The sequence below is a fragment of the Anopheles maculipalpis genome, chromosome X (assembly GCF_943734695.1).
Source record: "Anopheles maculipalpis chromosome X, idAnoMacuDA_375_x, whole genome shotgun sequence".
Classification (NCBI taxonomy): domain Eukaryota; kingdom Metazoa; phylum Arthropoda; class Insecta; order Diptera; family Culicidae; genus Anopheles; species Anopheles maculipalpis.
Genome location: NC_064870.1, coordinates 17,099,562 through 17,120,734, shown reverse-complemented (window position 1 = coordinate 17,120,734; position 21,173 = coordinate 17,099,562). Strand labels below are relative to the sequence as shown.

General features: G+C 39.5%; 1 protein-coding gene across 1 annotated transcript in view; it reads right to left on the bottom strand.

Moving 5' to 3' along the window:
- The window catches only part of LOC126562094 (kinesin-like protein Klp10A), a 51,421-nt gene that overhangs the window by 6,624 nt on the left and 23,624 nt on the right, over window positions 1-21,173 (bottom strand). Inside the window, exons 5-9 of the mRNA XM_050218515.1 lie at window positions 11,500-11,597; window positions 10,890-11,428; window positions 10,558-10,804; window positions 9,817-10,476; window positions 9,545-9,719 (exon numbers count right to left, since the gene is read on the bottom strand). Of these exons, the coding sequence (XP_050074472.1) occupies window positions 9,545-9,719; window positions 9,817-10,476; window positions 10,558-10,804; window positions 10,890-11,428; window positions 11,500-11,597 (1,719 nt within the window). The remainder of the gene's footprint in view (window positions 1-9,544; window positions 9,720-9,816; window positions 10,477-10,557; window positions 10,805-10,889; window positions 11,429-11,499; window positions 11,598-21,173) is intronic.

The following is a 21,173-nucleotide window of genomic DNA, read 5'->3' as shown; positions in this document are numbered from 1 at the left end:
ACGCATCTAAGTAATGCTCCCAAAAGACAAATTTTTGATTACAAAAATGCCAATTGGTTATTGTTCACATTACCCACATTACAAAATTAACCTTAGTAAGATAACACAGTCTTCGTCAATTGACAACATCATAAATAAACTTACAACTCTTGTAAATCAAGCACATAATGAGGCCGTTCCTCTCTCCACCCCGGGAAACTACAACATTTTCATACCACAATCAATTATCTCCTTAATCAAGTTAAGAAACATTTAGAGGAAAAATGGCAAAGATACAGACAAAACAAAAATTTCAAAAACACTTACTTTGCCCTTAAGCAAGAAATCGATGCCAGATTAAGTTTATTGAGGAATTCAGCATGGTAAAAAAAAACTTTAATAATTTAACCCACAACACAACAACAACAGCGAATAATGCAAGTTCGTCAAAATTATTTAAAAACAATCCAAAAGTGTCCCAGCGTTATAACATAATAACAGCACACTTCTTACTCTTCTTCTTCTTCTTCTTGACGAAACGACCTCTAAGGTCATGCCGGCCATCAAAACGGCTTTCTAAGTGATCAAAAAGAAAAAGTGAAGCTATAAAAACACATTTCCAAACAGCTCACTGTGCCACCGCAAACTATGGAAGCCCTATAGGAAATAGGATAGCTGCAACTGCTTTAAAGTTCTTTCACTCAATTTCCACTCCAGGATTAATTGCTACTGATTTGATAAAACCAAAGGATATACTCGTAGTCATAAAAGCAACTAAAACTAAACCCTCTTAAGGACCAGACAGTATAAATTATCGAATCATAAAGCAGCTTCCTATAACAGTCATAATCTATATTTTTATTAATTTTAAACGGGTGCTTGAAACTAGGATATTTTTTTAAACAGTTGGAAACATGCTAAGGTTGTTCCCACATCAAAAATTGGTAAAGATTTGAGACAACCTTGTAGCTACTGACCAATAAGCCTATTAAATTGCCTCAGCAAAATATTTGAAAAAGTTATCGCACTGAGGTTAAGAGCACACTGTGCAATATCTAGCATTATTCCAAATTCCCAATTTGGTTTTCAACCCGGTCTCTCAACAGTACACCAATTACACCGACTCGAAAAAGATACAATACACAATCGACACTTGAAAAAATCCACTGGACTAATATTATTAGATGTGGAAAAAGCTTTTAACACTATTTGGCATGACGACCTAATCTTCAATTTAATTTGTTGAATATAGCAACGCGTGAGATATCAACTAGTAGGAATAAACACAATAAGTTGTGTTACATCGCTAGGGGCAGACAAAGAAAATAAACATTCGCTCTCTTCCGCTACAACCTGCAACCAATACGGACGTGTAAGCTGCGCGCACTAACGTGAACATATCACAAACGCATTTATTCAACATAATTAAATACGGTTATATAAAATCTTATATATACATCTTATCAATAGGTAGTATTTTAAAGTATGTATTTCTTTAAACCTTCGAATACTTTGAAGAGTTAAGCAAGAGAATCGTATTAACTATTGCGTGTTAGACAACAATACGACGTAGAGCCGTCATACTAAATTAAATAATAACATTCTATCAATAGCTTCCTGTCTAATAGATCCAATGATGTACAAAACAATAATGCAAATTCAGATATTTACTCTCCCATTCCGGGTGTGCCACAGGGGAGTGTACTCTCACCCTTGCTTTTTAACATAAAATACCAATATGCAGACGACTTAGTCATTGGTACCTGTAGCAAACTGTCTTAATCAATCATCAAACTCTAAAGCGTTCGTTAATCACCTACCAGAAATATTGCTCCAAATGAAAATTGAAAATCAACCCTAACAAGTCCGGAGCCATATTTTTCACTCGTTTTACAAGCAGACGTAAGTTACCCCATACAAACCTACAATTGAATGGAGTAACAATACCTTCGCGGACCGAAATCAAATACTTAGGCATGACTATAGATAGAAGACACACCTTCAAACCGCACATAGAAAATCTCATTATAAAATGTGAAAAGATATTCCGATGGTGTTGCAGAATTGCTCCGGTATCGACAGCGATTTCGATTTCCATTTTGAATCCGAAGTCAAAACATCTACATGCAATTGATTCTACAATGCAATCCGTTGCATTGGAGTAGGAGTTGACTCCGGATTTTTCCCGAATATCTCCCGTTTTTAAACGTCGGAGTGGTTTCATTTAATTAATCCACTACTAACGGTTTTTTCAATACAAATTTGATGCCACTATATTAAAAAAAAGGAAAACATTTCAAATAATTTTAGGAAAGAATTAATCACGGGAGATTTTAATACCCACCACAAAGGAGGAAATCATTACACGGATGCTTAATGAGCAGCAACTTTGCAAGCAGTAATTGGATCAGACATGATCCTACTCCATAAAAATGTATATATTTTTATAATAGTTATTCCAACAAAACAAAAAAAAGTACGGCAATTGACCTCAATTTGATCTCACCGGAATTAATTCAATGTGCTAATAGAATAGTGGCTGAAGAGCACATTGGAAATAGTGAGTACAAAATAATTTAAGTACATATTGTAGGACCCCCCATACCGTCCAAATGCATAACCACTAATAAAGTGGTAATGGCTAACAACTAAAATCCTTAAAATGTGCAAGCCAAAGAAATATCGCTAGTATTACAAAAAACATAAAAACCTAATCAAAAATAACACTAGAGCTATTAATCATACCTCTAATTCGCGGTGGATATACGAAATACAAGAAGCCTGGAGCAACAAAAATATAACGAGGAAACGCTTGAACCAGAACAGAACCTTAGACAACCACATTAGATTTGAAAAAGACTTCCAATCCTTTCACGAATTTCAAATCCTTAAAAAAAGGAGAAGTGGAAAAAATCGAAAAGTGGTTAGAACAAGTTGATGTCAATACCTCACGAATTGTTGAATATTATTAACAAGTGCCACGGTAAACACCGCACTAGTTAATCCTCTAATTTCATAGACTCTAATGTACAAAATACCAAAGAGTTCCTTAAATTAAACTTTCCTACTTCTAAGAATAGAGTTAAGAATCTAACTATAAGATATGAGCAAGACACAGAACTTTTAAACATTGACAAATTCTTCATACAAAAAAAAAACTCTTCATTCTTGAGGGGTAGATGGCTTATCGTACGAAATACTTAAAACGCTAAATGACAAGGTGGTGTTGAAAATTATCGAAGAGATAAACGACATGAACAAGACAGGTAAAGTTCCAACCCAACTTTTTTTTTTTTTATTCATGAGGGACGGCCAGGCCGTATTGCTATTCCAACCCAACTAAAACGAATTAAAATAATCGCTATTGGCAAAATAGGAAAGGAACTAAAAGAAGTTCGTAATTTCAGACCGATCTCACTTCTAACAACACTATTAAAAATAGCAAACTTGGCAGTGTTAGATAATGTAACGAATAATAATAACACAAGAAAGTAAAAGTACACTGCGATAATTTTTATAGACGTAAGAAATGCCTACAATAGTGTACTCACAAACAGTTTAATAGACATCATGCAGGCTCAACTGATACCCCATGAGGATTTTTGCTGGATAGGTAGCTTCCTTAAAAAAACTGTAGCCTGGAAATTAATGTTAACAAAGAAGTCATCAAAACAAGGATATCAAATGGCCTACCACAAGGAGATGTGCTCTCCCCAACTCTCTTTAACATATACACCAGAGGTTGTCACGCTTTGAACAATACAAAAACCATAATCATCCAATATGCAGACGACTTTGTCATTATAGAATCAGGTCTTACTCCTAGGGCCGTTGAAATGCCACTGCAACGCTCGACTGACTGGCTAGTCCAGGCACTAAACGAAATAAACCCAGAAGTGAACAAGCAAAAATGCATCTGTATGTCCTTTCCTAATAATAAGTTTAAATTAAGAGTCTCAATAGCAGGAACAAAAATAGACCAAACCAAAGAACATAAATTTCTAGGCATAATTATAGATAGTAAATTTAAATTCAACCAACACCTAGAAAACCAAAAAAGTAAAGCCATCAAAAGACTAAATGCCATTAAAACCGTATGCAATTAGAGAAATCTTATAGACCCCGAAAAAAGAATTCAGGTGCACAGGGCAATTATCCGTGGGAGCATGGAGTATGGCATCAGGTTCAGTCTAAATGCTACAAAAACAAAACAAATATCCGTGGAAACGATTTTAAATCAATCGCTACGAAGAGTAACAGGATGCATTAAAACAACACCAATAAACACGCTCTACGCAATCGTCTCAGAAATCCCGTTTCCCATCAAAACCAAATGCTTCGTAACCAAACAACTTGCTAAAACAATCGTATTCACACCTGTGATAGCTCAAATTTTAGCTAAAGTGCAAAACATAGATGCTAGGCATAAACTCTCCGCCATAGAAACGATATATCAAGAAAACGCTGGCATGTTTAATCTAATCGCAAAGGCAAATTTTAATTGGTTCATAAACATTTTCCAAAACATAGATATAAAAAGGTCCCAGGTCTGTGCTGCAGTAAAAAGGATATAAATCCCGTTGCAGCCAGACAACCCTGTTTGGAACTTTTAAAAGCAAACAGTTCGGTGCTAAAAATACAGACGGAAGTAAAAACAGTAATGGCTGTGGAATAGGTATCTTCATCATCCATGATAAAAATGGAGAATACAGATTCTCCTTTGTGCTAAAATACACGGTATCTATATGCACCACAGAGATATACGCGATCAAAAAATCCCTAGAGTTTGCCCGAATTAATAATATAAAACACCCAACGATTTTCACAGACAGTAGATAGGCCTGCATAATTTTACAACAAGCCACAAAAGAAAAATTCGTAGATGAGCTCATAATCGGAATTTTAAACAATTGCGAGTACCTAGACGCAAAATCTAGTGGATTCCTAGTCATGTAAAAATTGATGGAAATGAGATAGCTGACAATCTAGCAAAGGAGGGTACAAATAGCACTCTAGTTACAAATAATCCAATCCGTTTAAAAAATGCCATGGGATTAATAGAGGAAAATACCAAAGAGGCAGCCAACCAATGGTATACGCAAATGTGTGTTGAGAAAGGGCAAAAATTAAAAAAAACACAATACCAGGACAAATTCGAAAAAAATGAGGCATCACAAGATGGATCTAGTCCCTAAAGATATAAAAATACTAAATATATTAATAGCAGCGCATGATTATAGTAGTCAGTGGTTACATGAAATGAAAATAGTCAGTAACGGACTTAGTGGTATTGGCAACAGCTCAGATACCGCCAGGCTCAAAATTTTCCAGTGTAACATATACCAAACTGAAAGGAGCAATGATAAACTACTAACAGAGGACGAATTTACAAAATGCTGGAAAAGAAAAAATATAAATGGCTTAAAATAAATAATCAAGTTCATAAAATACAATAGAATCTATATATGACAAAACGTCAGGGTAACACCCGAGCGCGTGACGCACCCGAACCAACCCCGAACCGAACTTCGTTTTCGTCGTAACTTAGCAACAGCGAGCAAGCACAGCGGGCGAAGAAAGGAAGAAGAGAAAAACAGGAAGGAAGGAGCATCAAGGGCATTTACGAGAAGGGAGGCAATACGGTATGCTTGACCATGTACGCGACAAGATTCTAAGTTCTCCAGACCCAGCATGTGATAGCGTACGGGATACGATGGTATCGCTGAGCCGGTAGTACCAAATAAATTGCACATGACAAAGCGAGTGAAAGTCCTCTGAATCCGCTCCACCATTGCTGTAGCTCCCACGCTAGAGGGGAGCCAAATACTGAGGTATATTCCAACGATGAGCTGACTAGGGAAACGAACAGAAACTTCAAGCAATTGATGTCCGCCGATTAGTCCGCTTATAGGAAGATCCGGCTCTGGGATAGATGAGGAAATACCATTAGGACCAAGCGAAAAAGAGAGCCGCACACAAGCTGGATTGATGTTCAACAAAAAGACCACATATTTCGTAGCAAATCAATAACCGCTCCGAGGGACATGTAGGGGGAATGTGATGTGAATTTCTGCTATTATTCTCAAAACGCCACAAAGAGGAGGGATTGGAGCGTAGACGTGATTGCATCAAGGATACAAAAGTATTGAAATGGCAATGTCAAAATAACAGATTTTAAACTTTTAGCAGAAGCACATGAAGAAGACATACCACAAAATTTATTACCACGAATCGGGATCCTTTTTTGAAAATCTCCCAGGCAGATACTATCGGGCCTTCACTACGTATTGGCACGTTCCAGACCATCTACTGATTTGTACTAGAATTAGTACAAGTATGATTATTGGCAATGATAATAGGATCAATAGTCAAAATTGATCATCGGAACGCTTTACATATTTTCATTTCTTTTTCTATTACTAGACAATTAGCACAATTCACATAACGAAAAATTTAAACATGGTGCGTTTGAGCGATGTTTTCAATTCGCCATAACAAAGAATTAATTTGAAAACCCATGACAGCCGACAAGCGTCTGTTTCGGTCGTGTGTGGCCAGGGCCTGAAAGAGTGCGCCCGAGATTGCAGCTGAGAACTGAAGGTGCGAAAATTGACAACCATTCATGCGTCACATTTCGCAGGTGTAGAAAAAATCCTGTGATAATTTTTGAAATTTTCGCTAACCCAACAGTATTTAGAATTATTTTAATCTATTCAATAAATGTAAATCAATTAAAGAAACAATCGAAATATTTCTTTCTATAATTAATATATTCTCATACAACCAGTACAAAAAAAAGTTCACGATATATTCTCAATTCTCAACTGCAGGCAGCCCGAGATCACAGCTGAGTAATTAAGTTGCGAAAAATGAGAACCGTTTTTGAACGGAACTTGTAGCACTGCTTGTGTAAAATTTCTCATTTGCAGAAAAGGCAACCTGCAGCAGAGCAATGGGTATATTTTGTGAATTTTGTTTCATTTATTTAGTAATACTTGTGTGAGAATATATAAATTATAGAAAAAATATTTTGATTGTTTCTTTCTACTTATTCAATTACAAAAAATTGGTCAAAAAATTTTACGAAAATTTCAAAAATTGTCACAGGATTGTTTCTACACCAGCAGCTGCGAAATGTGACACAAGAATGGTTGTCAATTTTCGCACCTTTAGTTCAGTAATGAACAGTAAAGTTAAATTAACTAGTAAAGAAAGGGACACCTGGCCATAAGTAGCCGATCCACAAAGCTTTAAGAGGATCTTGTGCTTTCCCTGGCACCGAAGGACCCAGGGAACTGGACCCCTGTACCAAACCGGCATATATCCTAGCTAAGAAGAAGAAGAAGAAAAACGAGGATATATTGAATATTGAATAAAGGTTCCCAAGAACCCTAAGTGGTTTCACAAGAGCACTTGATACATACATTTCCCTCAAACATGGTTCTCTGTAGAAAACGTTACATGATCAATTCAAACTATGAAGCTTAGGTAGCTCTTTAAAAAACTGCTTATGCTTTATTTAGAACGCCTTTGTGCCACTGTTTATGCGGTATAAGAATTGTAACTATTCAGAAGGTCGTTCAGAAGGTTTGATAAATGGTAACATATGTTGTAGGTGTTGTAAGTGTGGAAATCTGTTCGTTTCCAACATGATTTGAACGAAACAGTTTAATTCAATAGCAATACAACCAGGCCACTCTAACGGAATGCAAAAAAAAAAATGAAACTTAAACCATTCGAGATTTTGCAATCACAATTTTAATGAGGATTTCAGGTCAGGACTGGATCTTTGGACACCATAATGGTTCAAGATGGGATAGGATAACGGTTGTCGCTGGAAACATCCTTCAGAAGAAGAATAAAAAATGATGGTTGGATGTTTTATTTGTATTGTCCAACATAAATGTTGGTTGCATTATTATTCACATATTTTTTAAGTTTCTAAAAAAATTTTGGTTCCAGTCAAAATCCATGCCGAAAGATCATTCCAAAGTATGAGCAATATTTTTAATCGACCTCCCACAACCGTTTTTTTTTTTATAATACTGTGAAAAGGATTTTACTTGTTGTAAGACCTTTAGTTGCACGTTCTTTTCAACAATCTTTCTTATCTTCCTTTCGTTTAGTACAGTACGAGAAATTCCAATGAGTGCACACACAACACACATTTTCCTGGATATTATCGAGGAAAAAGAAATTAATTTTAATGTATCTTACTTTCTCGACAATAGGCGTAGAGCCGTCATAATAAATTAATTGAAAATATCTTACTTTGTTGATTATTATTGCTTACGTTGTTTTTTATTTTAATGGTTTCGTGCAAATTTGTGTTGGATTTATTTACATTTTTTTAAATTTTGGTGCATAAACGAGGTTGAATTATCAATGGCTAGGCCTCCTTCACATCAATTCCTTGACTATCTATCAAGCATGCCATATTGCGGCCATAATTGCTTGTGTGTGAACTTAGTAATTCGGTATTCTAGAAACGTCAGAAGCCAAAAAAAAGCCAAAAAAGCCAACCTCATCCCAAAGCACATTTAAGCAAGATTGAATATAGCCATTGGCAGGATGTGAAGTGCTTTTTTCACGTTCAATCTCGATGGTCATGACTGCTGTGCATATTATTGGCATGATCTCCTAAAGATCTCTCGGTTAGAATTGAGCAAAAATTTCGGAGGAAGCAGTCTGATGGTGTGGGCTGCTTTCTTGCGAAAAGGTTCTGAACTCCCAGCACGACTATTTACACCAGGATGAATTCAGAGAGCTATGTAGAGCTTCTTGACAGCGTTCTAATTTCATTTAATGAAGATGTTATGGACAACAACTTCATTGTTCTACAAGATAACGCTGCTATTTATATTAGTAAGCTGTCTATGGCACGGTTTTTCTATAGAAACATCCAGATTGTGAGCTGGCCAGGACGTAATACGAACCTGAATCCTATCGAAAACATCAGGGAGGTTCCTGATGAAACATGTTTCCAGTGGAGTACGTCAGTTTGTAACAGTTTACGAGCTACAAACATGCAGAAGAGATGTGTGGCGATAAATTCCATTGGAAATGTCATTAACTCAATGCCAAAGCGGATTTATGAAACAATTTTGCAAAATAGTAAACTAACCAAATACAAATAAAATATCAATTTCGTGTATTTCTTAGTTTGTATCGTTTTCTTTAATAAAAATTGCGCTTAATTCTATAAGCGTATATCCCCCAAAAAAAGAGTTTTCCTTTTTAAAACAAATGTTGAGGATAAAACACGAACAACTCTTGGCGCAATAATCTTGTTATTTGAATGCCTTTCATATAACATCCTTTCATATAGCATTAAATTGAACCAAAAGGTCAAAAATATAGTGCGCCTCTAGAAAATTTTCGTACAATATTATGGTGTGTTTATGTTAAATTGAACCAAACAGCAATAATGCTATTGCATTAGGAAGTTAAAATAAGCACAATTTGTACTTTTTTCACAACTGTGAACTTGATTTATGAGAAACGTTGAAAACATTTATAGGTTATTTGTTCCGTTTTAAAAGTTCAATAAAAAATCGATTCTTACCGTCTTGATCGTAATCCACCAGATTCGTGAGGTTGTATAGTTCCTTAGCTTCTGGCAAGAACTTTTCCAGAAACTCGTTCACCCGCTGATGATTATCCAACACTTCCTCTTCTTTCTGCTGCAAATCTGATATGGCTTTATGCTGATTGTATAGTTCCATCGTCATCTCGTGTTCCTGCCGTTTGATGCGAATGATTACTTCAATTTTATCGAAATACCGAAGAAACCATGCACAAGTGCAAAATATGTTTCTTCATGCAGTATCAACTTACGTTAAGCGAGCGAAGCTGTTCTAGGTCGTTTAAGTTGTTCCCACCGCCGTTAGCCGGTTCATCGCCTTCGATCAAATCCTCTTCCGGATCAACCCGCTCGTCCGGGTCAATGACAGCTAGTTCCTTCACGCGGTACGCGTACCGAAGCGTATTGAGTGTGTGCTCACACGACGTCATCCCGGGTGCAATCATCGCAATCATGCACGTTCTTATATTTTTGCCAATAAAAGAATCACGGAGCACCTTCGTCAGGACGCTGCCACGGTACGGCAGATGCTTTTTACGTCCGAGCGCCCGAATGCATTCCTTAAGTGATAGGAGCGATTTGTTGATTTCGGAGCTTTCTGAACGGGTGCGCCTATTTTCGGACACCGTGTCGGCGCCTCGCTCGTTACCCGCCAGATCGATAAAGGAAAATTTGCCGTGCACCTTAGTAGTACCCTTCACGCGCAGCGTGAGCGAGAAAATGGCGTGTGATCGAGACGAATTCGAGTTGGCCGCGGTTTGACCGGATGTTCGCAAGGTGGTACCACTGCTGATGATGGCCTGTACCTCTTCTACCGAGTAAACTTCCCGTTCCGTCAGGCCAACAACTTGTACCTGTTTCTTGCCATCCTCAAGTACGCGTGCCTTGTTTTTGTTCGACAAGAGATCGAAAACCTGCGAGAAGCAAAGGAAAGAGTTGGTGGTTAAAATGTTCTAATTTCATTGCAGTGCAGCAGTCCATTTCAGAACACGTACATTGCCACAATAGATTTCGTAGAAGCTTGCCGATACGACAAAATTGTTCGCCCTATACTTAGGGCTTTGCAGTAGTTCGAAAATATCCCTAGTTGCTAATCCATAAATGCCGTTATTGCTGTCCTGGGAGCGTCCGTTAAATGTGCCTCCCATTGTATGCGTCTTACCAGACCCAGTCTGACCATAGGCGAAACAAGTTGCCATCGCTCCTTCGAACACGGCTTGGACCAACGGTTTTGCAGTATACCTACACAACGGCAGATGAGGATAAACACAAAAATTGCGATTATTATGAGTCTGCTAACAAACAACAAAACTATGGCGACACATACATGTAAACCATCTCATTAGAACACGTTTCGTCAAACGTGTAATCGAACCGGAACTTCTGATTGTCGAGATACTTGGTGAGGTCGACCTTTGCCTTCGGTTCGTGCACGATCAACGTATTCTTGTTCGGTATGCACACTACATCTACCTCTTTGCGCATCATTTCCTTCTGGTTAAGTGGCCGCTTTCGCACGCACACCGTGATCTGATGGATATCGACAGGTTGGCCTTCCACCAGCGGCCGGAAGTCGATCGTGCTCTGGTACTCTCGGATCATGTTCATAAACTCCCAGTTAGGATTACCGCCGTCCTGATTCATCAAAGCGTTTTTCTTTTCACGCATCACTTTAAACATGTCGCGTTGCTTGATCCGGTTTTCCTCCATCATGCCGACTGTAACGACGCAGGATGATTTGCGCGGTATCGAACCGGCGACCGAATTGCTTATACCCGCGTTGACCTGGGCAGCAGCCGTTGCGGCCGCTTGTTGTTGCTGCTGTTGCTGCTGGACATTGTTGACAATAGACATTTTTCCCAGAGCCTGACGAATACATGGTTAATTAACGAGGATCGATAATGTTACGATAATAATAAATCATTAATAGTACATACCTTTAGTTGTGCTCTGGTTTCCGTAGCAGGTTCCGTTGTTCTGTTGGTGGTTACTGTAGAACGTCCAGTATGATTGCTGTTGGCATTCATCCGTGCAGCTGAAAATTTACAAGAAATAATAGCAAGTGCCATAAATATGTCTATAATTGAAGTTTGAATGAAATTTTATGATTTTAATCTTGCAATACGAACTTTACCTTCGATAATGCTCGTTACGCGTTAGTTTAGTGCTTACAGAGTAAGAGTGAGTAAATTATTCAAATCTTTATAATATTTTATTTATTTTAAGTATGACGGCTTAAGCCTTATTGTCAACACCGCATGTGGTGACTATGTGTATGAACTAGATTAACCGGGCATTAAAACTCTTTTGGGTTTCGAATCTTAAATAATTAGTAATTTCAAATTTTCAAATAAACAGATTGAAATAAACAGAGAGTTTTGAAAACTATTTTGGGCTTCGTTGTGAGAAGTAATTATCATTATTATTTCTGGTAGATCTTTAACCGAATATGCCCGGGATAAGGCAAAGAATAAGGAGGAAATGTCTTATAAATCTGTAAAAATCTAATCAACACAAGCGGTGTTGACAATACGGCACTGGACCGTCATTATTAATTATAAAAAATTTCTGGTAGTTCGTTTTATTGATGAGTTGTACAAAAAGTATTGCAAACCGTACTCAGGTAATTTCCAATTCTTCTAAGCAATCACAATAGGATAGAACAAGACAGTTTCAACTCCCTTCAGCATATGGGAGAGAATATGATCAGTGGCTGTTGTGTGTTTGCTGTGGTATGGAAAAAATAATTCGAAAAACTACAGCATCAAATGACCTCTCTCTCCCTCTCTCTTGGGTTCCTTCTTTACTTCACGACCTATCAGATCAACCCGGCCATTGGAAGGCTTACTAAATCTATTGATATCACTTAATTGGATAGTAAGTTCTCAGGCGGTCTAGTATTTCCGAAGATTATAATAAGCTCAGAACGCACAAGTAACCAGCATAAATCGAACGTTACCCACCGTCTACGCCTACTCACACCAGTTTGAACCAGTCAGTGTGAAGGAGGAAGAGAGGACGTACACAAAAATCTAAACTGGTTTATACCAAAAACGATGGTGGCGAAGATAATATGACACGATTAACGTTCTCGGCACTTCTCCAAACTGAATATTTCTTCCACATATTTTCCGGTTATGGTGGAGGCTGCGAAGAGTTTGAAACATGCGCAATAAATCTAACGGATCTGATGGAACACCCATCCACCACTGGCCTGGACAAGGCTGTGACAAAAAAAGGGACCAACAGCAAAGCAGCTGATTAGCGAGCTTTTACATCTTGCTGTACGTGAAGTGTCTCAATAGGTCAATGCTGTCTGCAATCATTTTGATGGATAGTATGTGATAAAACAGGGTTATCAGGCCGAAAAGAAATATCCGCATGTGTATGCTATGCGATTAGAACATACTGACTATAAATGATGACGTCAGGACAAAAAGCAACAATTGTCGTATTAATATTGGACAGCGTAGTAACAATAGTGTCTACGATGTGCTCTCGATCCGCGCGACTATTTTAACCTGATCAACCCTGTATCGTTCTTTTCGAATGTTCCTATTTTCACCTTTGTTTCGTTTCAGCCCTACATTTCGATTAGATTAGCCTGAGTGGTTCGGATCGACTGTAGTAAAACGTTTGGACAACGGCTAGACTATAGCAAAACAAACTAGAAACCTAGCTTTCTACCGCACTAGCTACAGCAGTTGGTGATTGGCACACAGCACAACAGGAGCACAAATATTCCGGGTGAGGGCATTCTAGTGCACCTCGTATATCCTAAGGCAAAAGAGTGACCCATACGAAACAAAGAAACCCCATTCCGGTCCCTTGATGCTAAATAACCGTTACAGCGGGATGGAAAGAGAACCAAAAAAGAATCAACAGGGCGCATACAATATCTCGCGACAAGTGAAAAAAGAACGGTGAGAAATCGGAAACAATACATATATATATACATATGCCGGGACCGGGACGGGGATAGCCATCTCTCCTCAAAAAGCCGAACTGAAAGAGGCAAACCAGTTTCGAAAAAAATCAGTTCAGCAGCACTTTCTTTGCGTTCCTGCGGGGGACGAGACTTTAGCAACGAACCACCGAAAAAGGTATAAATGATAGTGGAAAAGTTACTTCAAGCGTCAGAATATCGAGAAACCGCAAGACAACCGGTAAGGTTGCGTTGTGCAGTGTTGATTTTCCCAGTCTGGTTTTTTTTCTCGCTTGTAGCTTGCTCGGCGGGTTAGTAGGTCGAATTGAAGCATCCGATATCTTGCTGACGTAGGTGTAAATTTTCTCATTAAATTCGGTGTTGTTTTCGTGAAGATCCGTTAGTCCCTAGTGCGTACGAAGTGTGCTGTGTCTTTTGTATCCTAAAATGAAACGTCCAGCAGTGTCTATACTGTCGATCGTTCTGCTGCTAGTGGTGGGTCAGGTTGCTACAGAAGCCGACTCAGGATCGCAAGGTCAAACCGTTACGGTACCTCCGACAACTCCGAGTCCAACGGATTCAATCTCTTTCGATGGTAAGTGTTGTAGTTGTGTTGTGTTGGCTGATGCATCTACTATAACCATTTTTTGTATGTACGAACAGAAGCCACGGTGGAACGCTTCTTCACCGCCGTCAAGAGCCAATTACGATGCGGATATCCAATGTTTGGTGTTCCTTCGCTGGTACCGTTGAAACTAAGCTACACACTCAAAACGTCGTTCGATTTGCTTTCGCTGAAGAAGTAAGCGGTTGCACAAAACCATGCCCGGTAGCACCAAGTCACGTGCTAAAATAAATTCTCTGTCACCATCAACAGGATCAATGTGGTGGCGTCTAACATTACCGTGCACGGACTAAACGAGTTCAGCTGGGATCCATCGCGGACACGGTTCACACGCACATCCGCCACAGTACCACTTTCCTTCCCCAATGTAACAGCGTTCGCGCACACCTCCTTGAACGGAGCCAACGGGACGTCGTTCGTCGAGCTGCGCAACGTTTCCGTGCGACTGGACGCACAATACGAGGAAAAGGATGATCTGCTGTACGTGACCGAGCTCAGCGGTTCTATACTGCTCGAAGACGCGAAGGTAATGCTCTTCATCCGTCGTTCACTGGAGCTCAACAATTAATCTTTGCCTATCCCGACCAGGTTAAGATTGCCTCACTATTTCCGAAAAGTGCCAAGCTGAGCAAGATCTGGAACAAGGCCATCGGCAAATCTTTGCCGATTCTGGTGGAGCTCTTCAACGGTGGCAAGCTGAAGATCGAATATCTCAGCCGGCTACTGAGCGGTGCCAAGTTCTACGCGATGAACACGATCAACAATGCACTCAATTCGCATAATCTCAACTTTGACCGATTGGTGGAAAGTATGGGGAAATTCGCTGACGGTACATCCGATTCGCTTCAGTGTGATGAGTCCGCGGCGATGGCCGGTGGCGACGAACTCGTCGGATTGTTGCGAGCATAAAAACAAAAACTCGTTCTCTAGCGCCGAGCTATACATTTAGTTTGTTTTATTGCTCCGGAATCTCTTACACGGTAAAGACGCCATAGGTAACCGACAAATTCGTACGTGGTGGTTGCGCGGGTAAGGGCTACGATTTATCTAAATAAAGAATTTACAGTAAACTAAATTATTAGGAGCCGACGCCTCAAATCTCAACTCCAACCAATCAAATTTCAACAACAGGTACGTTTGTAGTTCCAACTTTCAATCAAAACAAGCACTCAAAAACGCGATTGGCAAGGACACACAGGGCATAAACAACCATTTGTCAAACTTCTTCTCCTTTGGCACTGAAAAGCTCGAAGAGGTCTTGCGAATCTGCCATTTCTGCTTACACTAAATTAACTAAAACCCTGTGAAGCTGCTGGACAGTCAAGTCGCGCTCTAGCTTACGGGGAGACTCGGGATTTGGACGGGATTTGGCACAGTGACTACTCTCTTTGTCAGAGCAGCAGTCAAAAGGTTTTATGGCAACAGTTGAATCAATGACCATAAAAAAAACAATAGTTCGAGTCCCAAACTATAAAAACTTTTTTTTTTCACGCCATATGTTGTTTTTTCTTTATTCAGCTGTTTATGTTTTCTCGCCCTCATACTTGTTTAGCGTAAAAAGATGTTTTGAACCAAAAAGCATACTGAAAAAGGAGTTCGACAGGATTAATTTCTTTTATACATCACATACATATATTTTGTGAACACATTATTATGAGTTGGTCGTTGTGTTGTAGGGGTCATTGATGCATTGATTGATGATGATTGATAGTTTCACACCACTTCAATTATTTTAGGATAAATCGTGTGTGTTTGAGAAAACATAGCATAGACTACAAACTTTGTAGTCAAAATGTGAGTGGAAACGTATGAGGAAAAGCCAATCAAATATTTTTTTCCTATACGCACGCATGTCTCCGTAACACATGCGGACACTAGATTTAGCGATTTTGTGTTTCTTCGCGTTCAAAATTTGATTCAAATGCTTGGAATAACTTGTTAGCTTGTGTGTTACACCATATTGCAAATTGTTTCAATTTTCAATTTTCCTATCATAGAATTTTACCACGCATTTACGACTTTTCTATATTTATACACAAAAAAATCTAAAACGTTGGCTCATTGCTTCACTGTAAGGCTGAATCAGCCGCTCGGGGAAACTCTTGCACCATATCATTTTATGAATAGTTATAATTCGATCGCTGGCCGGAAAATCGTTTGCTTTCCATTAGTCTAGTCGCCCTGGACGACAGCTGTGCCCGTTCGTACACAAATCGATCACAAAGGGGCTACCACCACACAACTATCTTTAGTTGGCGCTTTCCGCTGACTCAACGCTTATCTATGAGTTCCCACTTCCCGTTCGAAGGACACATGCATCATCAAGTTCCGAACGCCAACTACCCAAACTCATCATCCACACCTTCCCCCCTCTTCACACTTTCTTACCCAACCGTCGGTGAACCATAGACACCGGGGTACGTGCCACCAGTACCGAAAGGATAATGCTTTATACCACACGATAGTCCTCTGCACTACTCGACGACACTGCAACTACTGGCGGGTTTGTGTGTGGTTTGCTTTTCCGAATCACACGCGCTCCAAACATACGACGGAAGGAGAATGTAGGATATTATGAGCCTTCCCCCCCCCCCCCCCCCCCCTCCTGCCTGTCCAGTAGGATGGGGTCTCGGGTTGGTAACGGTACGAAACACGAACGGATGGCGCGCATACGACCATGAAGCAATTTCCTTATCCTTTTTTTTCTATTGCCCTTCATGCCCGTCGCCCACATCGACTGTTCGCTTTAATCGCTTTCGTACGTTCCCGTTGTGTTTCGCTTCCTTTTCTCCTTCTCCAGTTCGGACATAGGACGAGTAGGTGAGTCTGTATGAATGCGTGCGTGACCGGAAGAAAGACCAGCAAGGGGAAGGGGTTCACGTTTTTCTGGTCATTTATGTTTTATCCCTTCTTCACACGACGGTGGAAAACCAGAACCGATTGACAAGCTTTGTGAATTTGAGGGATATTCACACGCGCATGCACATACAAAGCACATACAGAAAAAAAATCTGCAACAATAGCTCATTTTCTGGCGTCATCATAAAAGCATTGTGATACGTAGAAACAAAAACTGATCGATTATTATTAAGCCCCCTCTCCCAATGTACATGCAATCGGACATACCCGAGAAACGTTTGAGCAAACACACACACACACACACACACACACACACACACACACACACACACACACACACACACACACACACACACACACACACACACACACACACACACACACACACACACACACACACACACACACACACACACACACACACACACACACACACACACACACACACACACACACACACACACACACACACACACACACACACACACACACACACACACACACACACACACACACACACACACACACACACACACACACACACACACACACACACACACACACACACACACACACACACACACACACACACACACACACACACACACACACACACACACACACACACACACACACACACACACACACACACACACACACACACACACACACACACACACACACACACACACACACACACACACACACACACACACACACACACACTTTCGTATCACCAAATCGACGTGGAAAGGAAACGATTTCTGGATATGTCGCGCAGGGACAAATGGATAAAGCATATGCAACACCAGTAATTATCGAACAATTCTATCAGGTGCACCGCCGCAAAACTACCGTGTGTCATTAGTATTTCAATGACCTTTACATTATGGTTCCTTTCCTGGTCATATTTGCCACGGTACCGGTACCTCCTAATGATACTGACGATCATGTGTGTGGAATTATTTTTCTAGCTTACATTCTTTGTATTGAACATGTCGTTTGCATAGTGCACACCATGTTTTTGGGGTCACAAAAGCTTTAATTCTGCAAGGGCAACATATTACTACGCATCTTTTGTTGTTTACAGGTCGGCAATGGGTAGATAACGTGACGGACAAAAACCATGAAACGCAATCTAATATACACTGAGCGAAATAAGCATAGCAGCACCATGTTTTTTGACAATATATGATTTACAAATCATCCACAATCAATCCCCCAACCGTGTTTCAGCTGCAACTCGGTTCCTTGCGAAAGGAATCGACGCAACTGCACTCATCGCCAGAGCCAACGCAGGAAACAGAAACACACACTACAGCGAACCGGAAAAGGCAGCCCTATCGCCAATAGTACTTTTACTCATTTAATCCAGAGCAACCACATCCACAACCAATCCAGAACAGAACAACGCTGTGGGATGGATCCAAGCCTCGACAGCTATAAAGCTTCCTGATCATACTTCCATCTTCTCTGCCGTAGCTATAGCAATTCAACTATCCACCGACAAAGGACTCCGCATCGGCAACCCAACATGATCTTCACCGAGAATGACAGTCTGTTGACCGCCCTCGCACAGAGCATATACAAAAACCTTCACATACAGCCCCTTGACGTCATCCCTTCCTGTCCTGAAATTGCTTACTGTTGGATTCCGGATCATTCCGGGATTCACGGAATCGAAAAAGTCGATCAACTTGCCAACGAAGGCCGGTTCCGTCCATCTGGTCCACGCAACTCCCTTTCACGGCGCGATGCCATCCGATTCACCAACTCCATAGTCACCCAAAACTGGAACACCACCTAGTACAACCTAGACCTTACTATTAAACTCCGCTCTATCAAACACAGCAACGCATCATGGGATGATCCCGATTCCAACCACAACCAAAGAGTCCTTTCCCACCTTCGTATCGGTCATACCCGTCTTACACACTCCTATTTCCTAAACAGATCCAGTCCAGAGCCACTTGCCTGAACTAGACACAGACTTCGCAACCATTTTATCACCCGTTAAGCAACAACAGACCAAACTCATCCGTTTTTCTTCGCACCAGTAACTTGTACACAGAGTTTTAAGTTTTTATCATTTTTTAGCTTTCACAATAAATGAACCATATCGGCAATAGTCATAGTTTATAACTGAGCCAATTCTGCAATAATTTGTAACCCAGCATGTACCCATATATCTGAAAGAGCCGGATGAGATCTTAAAAACCCAACCCAAAGGTCTCTATGAAATAAATTAAAAAAAAAAACAATACGTAACCCGGTAGTCAATCCTCACTGCGGTGGAAAAGTTTGGATGAGATTTTAATCTCAGTCGTTTAAATTCCCTTTCGGACGTTTCCATCGCAATGAGGACTGACTATCCGACGTCGACATTTTTACGAACCATTCACATTAAAGCCGATAAATTTATGAAAAAGGGTGCGAAATAAAAAAAAAAACCTCCTTGCTAAGAATACATACTGTTCTTTTTCATTTCAAAATTTTGGCTTTGGGTTGGATTCAATTGAAGTTAATTAGCATTTCGTTCGAGATTAAGTTTTACTTTAAAAAATCGCGAAAAAACATTACTTATCGCTCATTAAGTAGCAACAGGCCAAGTGTAGCATCTTAAGCAAATATAAAAATTAAAAATATGCAGGCTTTTTTACGGGTAAAATCGGTCAGAATGGCTTTCAATTATTAAGCAAAGGCTTGCAGGTCTTGAAAAATAACAATAATTGCGGCCATATATCTTTTTTGTGGAAAACAAAGCAAAAATACAGTGCAATATAAGCTCATTTTTGAATATTAGTGAAGATCAGCATCCCAAATTCGGGCAGGATTGCATTGTCCAGCTGGCATAAAATATGAGCAGCAAATTCTTTAATGTAATAAAATTTAAGCGACACAACAGCCTTATAAAAAGTACCATTACAAAACGTCATAACCTGAATCGGATCAATATGAAGTCCTTGATGGTCAGAATCATTGACAACAATAATGGAAGGACACCCAGGAAGAACCTGATTTTAAAATGCGCAGCAACTGGCGGTACTCTGATGATTAAGGGAAATTATTCCCTTTCAAGAAGAGCTTCCTCTGGCGTTGATTTCAAGGATGCTGAAATCAAAGGATGCCATCCAAATACTAGACAGAATAATTATCGACCACAACGAGCTTTAAATAGGTTCATAGTATGTTTCCACATGGATCATTCCACGATTCACAAGCCTGAACTGAGTAAAATCTGGTTTCCACACAAAATTTGAAGGACATGGGTGGACAGCATTTTTTTACGGATTTGTATTTCGCAGGAAACTTTAAGATTTTGGGAACACGAATCCATGATTGGATCCATTTAAAAAATTATTTCTGAGAATTTTTAAGTAGTTCACAAAAAAAAATGTTTATAGTTTACTGCTTTTCCTCTTTACTTCAACATCAACCATTAACTATAATCAACATCGACCAGCTGCTATAATCAATTATCAACCAGCTACTATAATAACATCAATCAGCTACTATAATAAAAAAAACGTTGGATGTTTAATGTTGCAAAATTTTCATATATAGTACAGTTTTTCAAAGGTTTTTTTTTCTAGACGCAGCGATTTTTTAACAAAATCAAAATTTGCTATACAGGACAATATAGCGACATGCCGTCATACTCAATAAGAAAAAAATAAAATTTGCTATACACAATTAAGAGGATGGTGATGTTTATACAAAATGTTGATATGATTACAAGAACAAGCGTACAAGTAACATTGGGGTAGTCCGGTCCGTTGGACGGGTCAATAGTGGCGCATGGATATATTCCCAACTATGTGGTATCAGTCCCAGATAGGAACATAAAGCCATCGGCTTCATGTGAATAATCAACTTTTGATTTGTTCAATAGCAAAAACCTTAAAAGCAAATTGGTTCGAAACCCTTTCATATCACTCGTGATGGAGATACATAAACACCATATGTGATATGCGTTTATGTGATTTTGTTTTGGTCCGATCATAGAATCCAGCCTCCTGGGTAATCCGCAAGACCTAATCAACAGGTCTCACACAAAAATGTAACGGAATGTTCTGTGAAACATTTTGAACGGTTTGGAGATTGTTCTTCTGCATTTTCATCGCTTTTTATTTGTTTCTCGTAAAAAACGGACTGATTCATTTGTCTGTCTTTTTAGTTTGCAGATTTTTTAGAGTTATCTG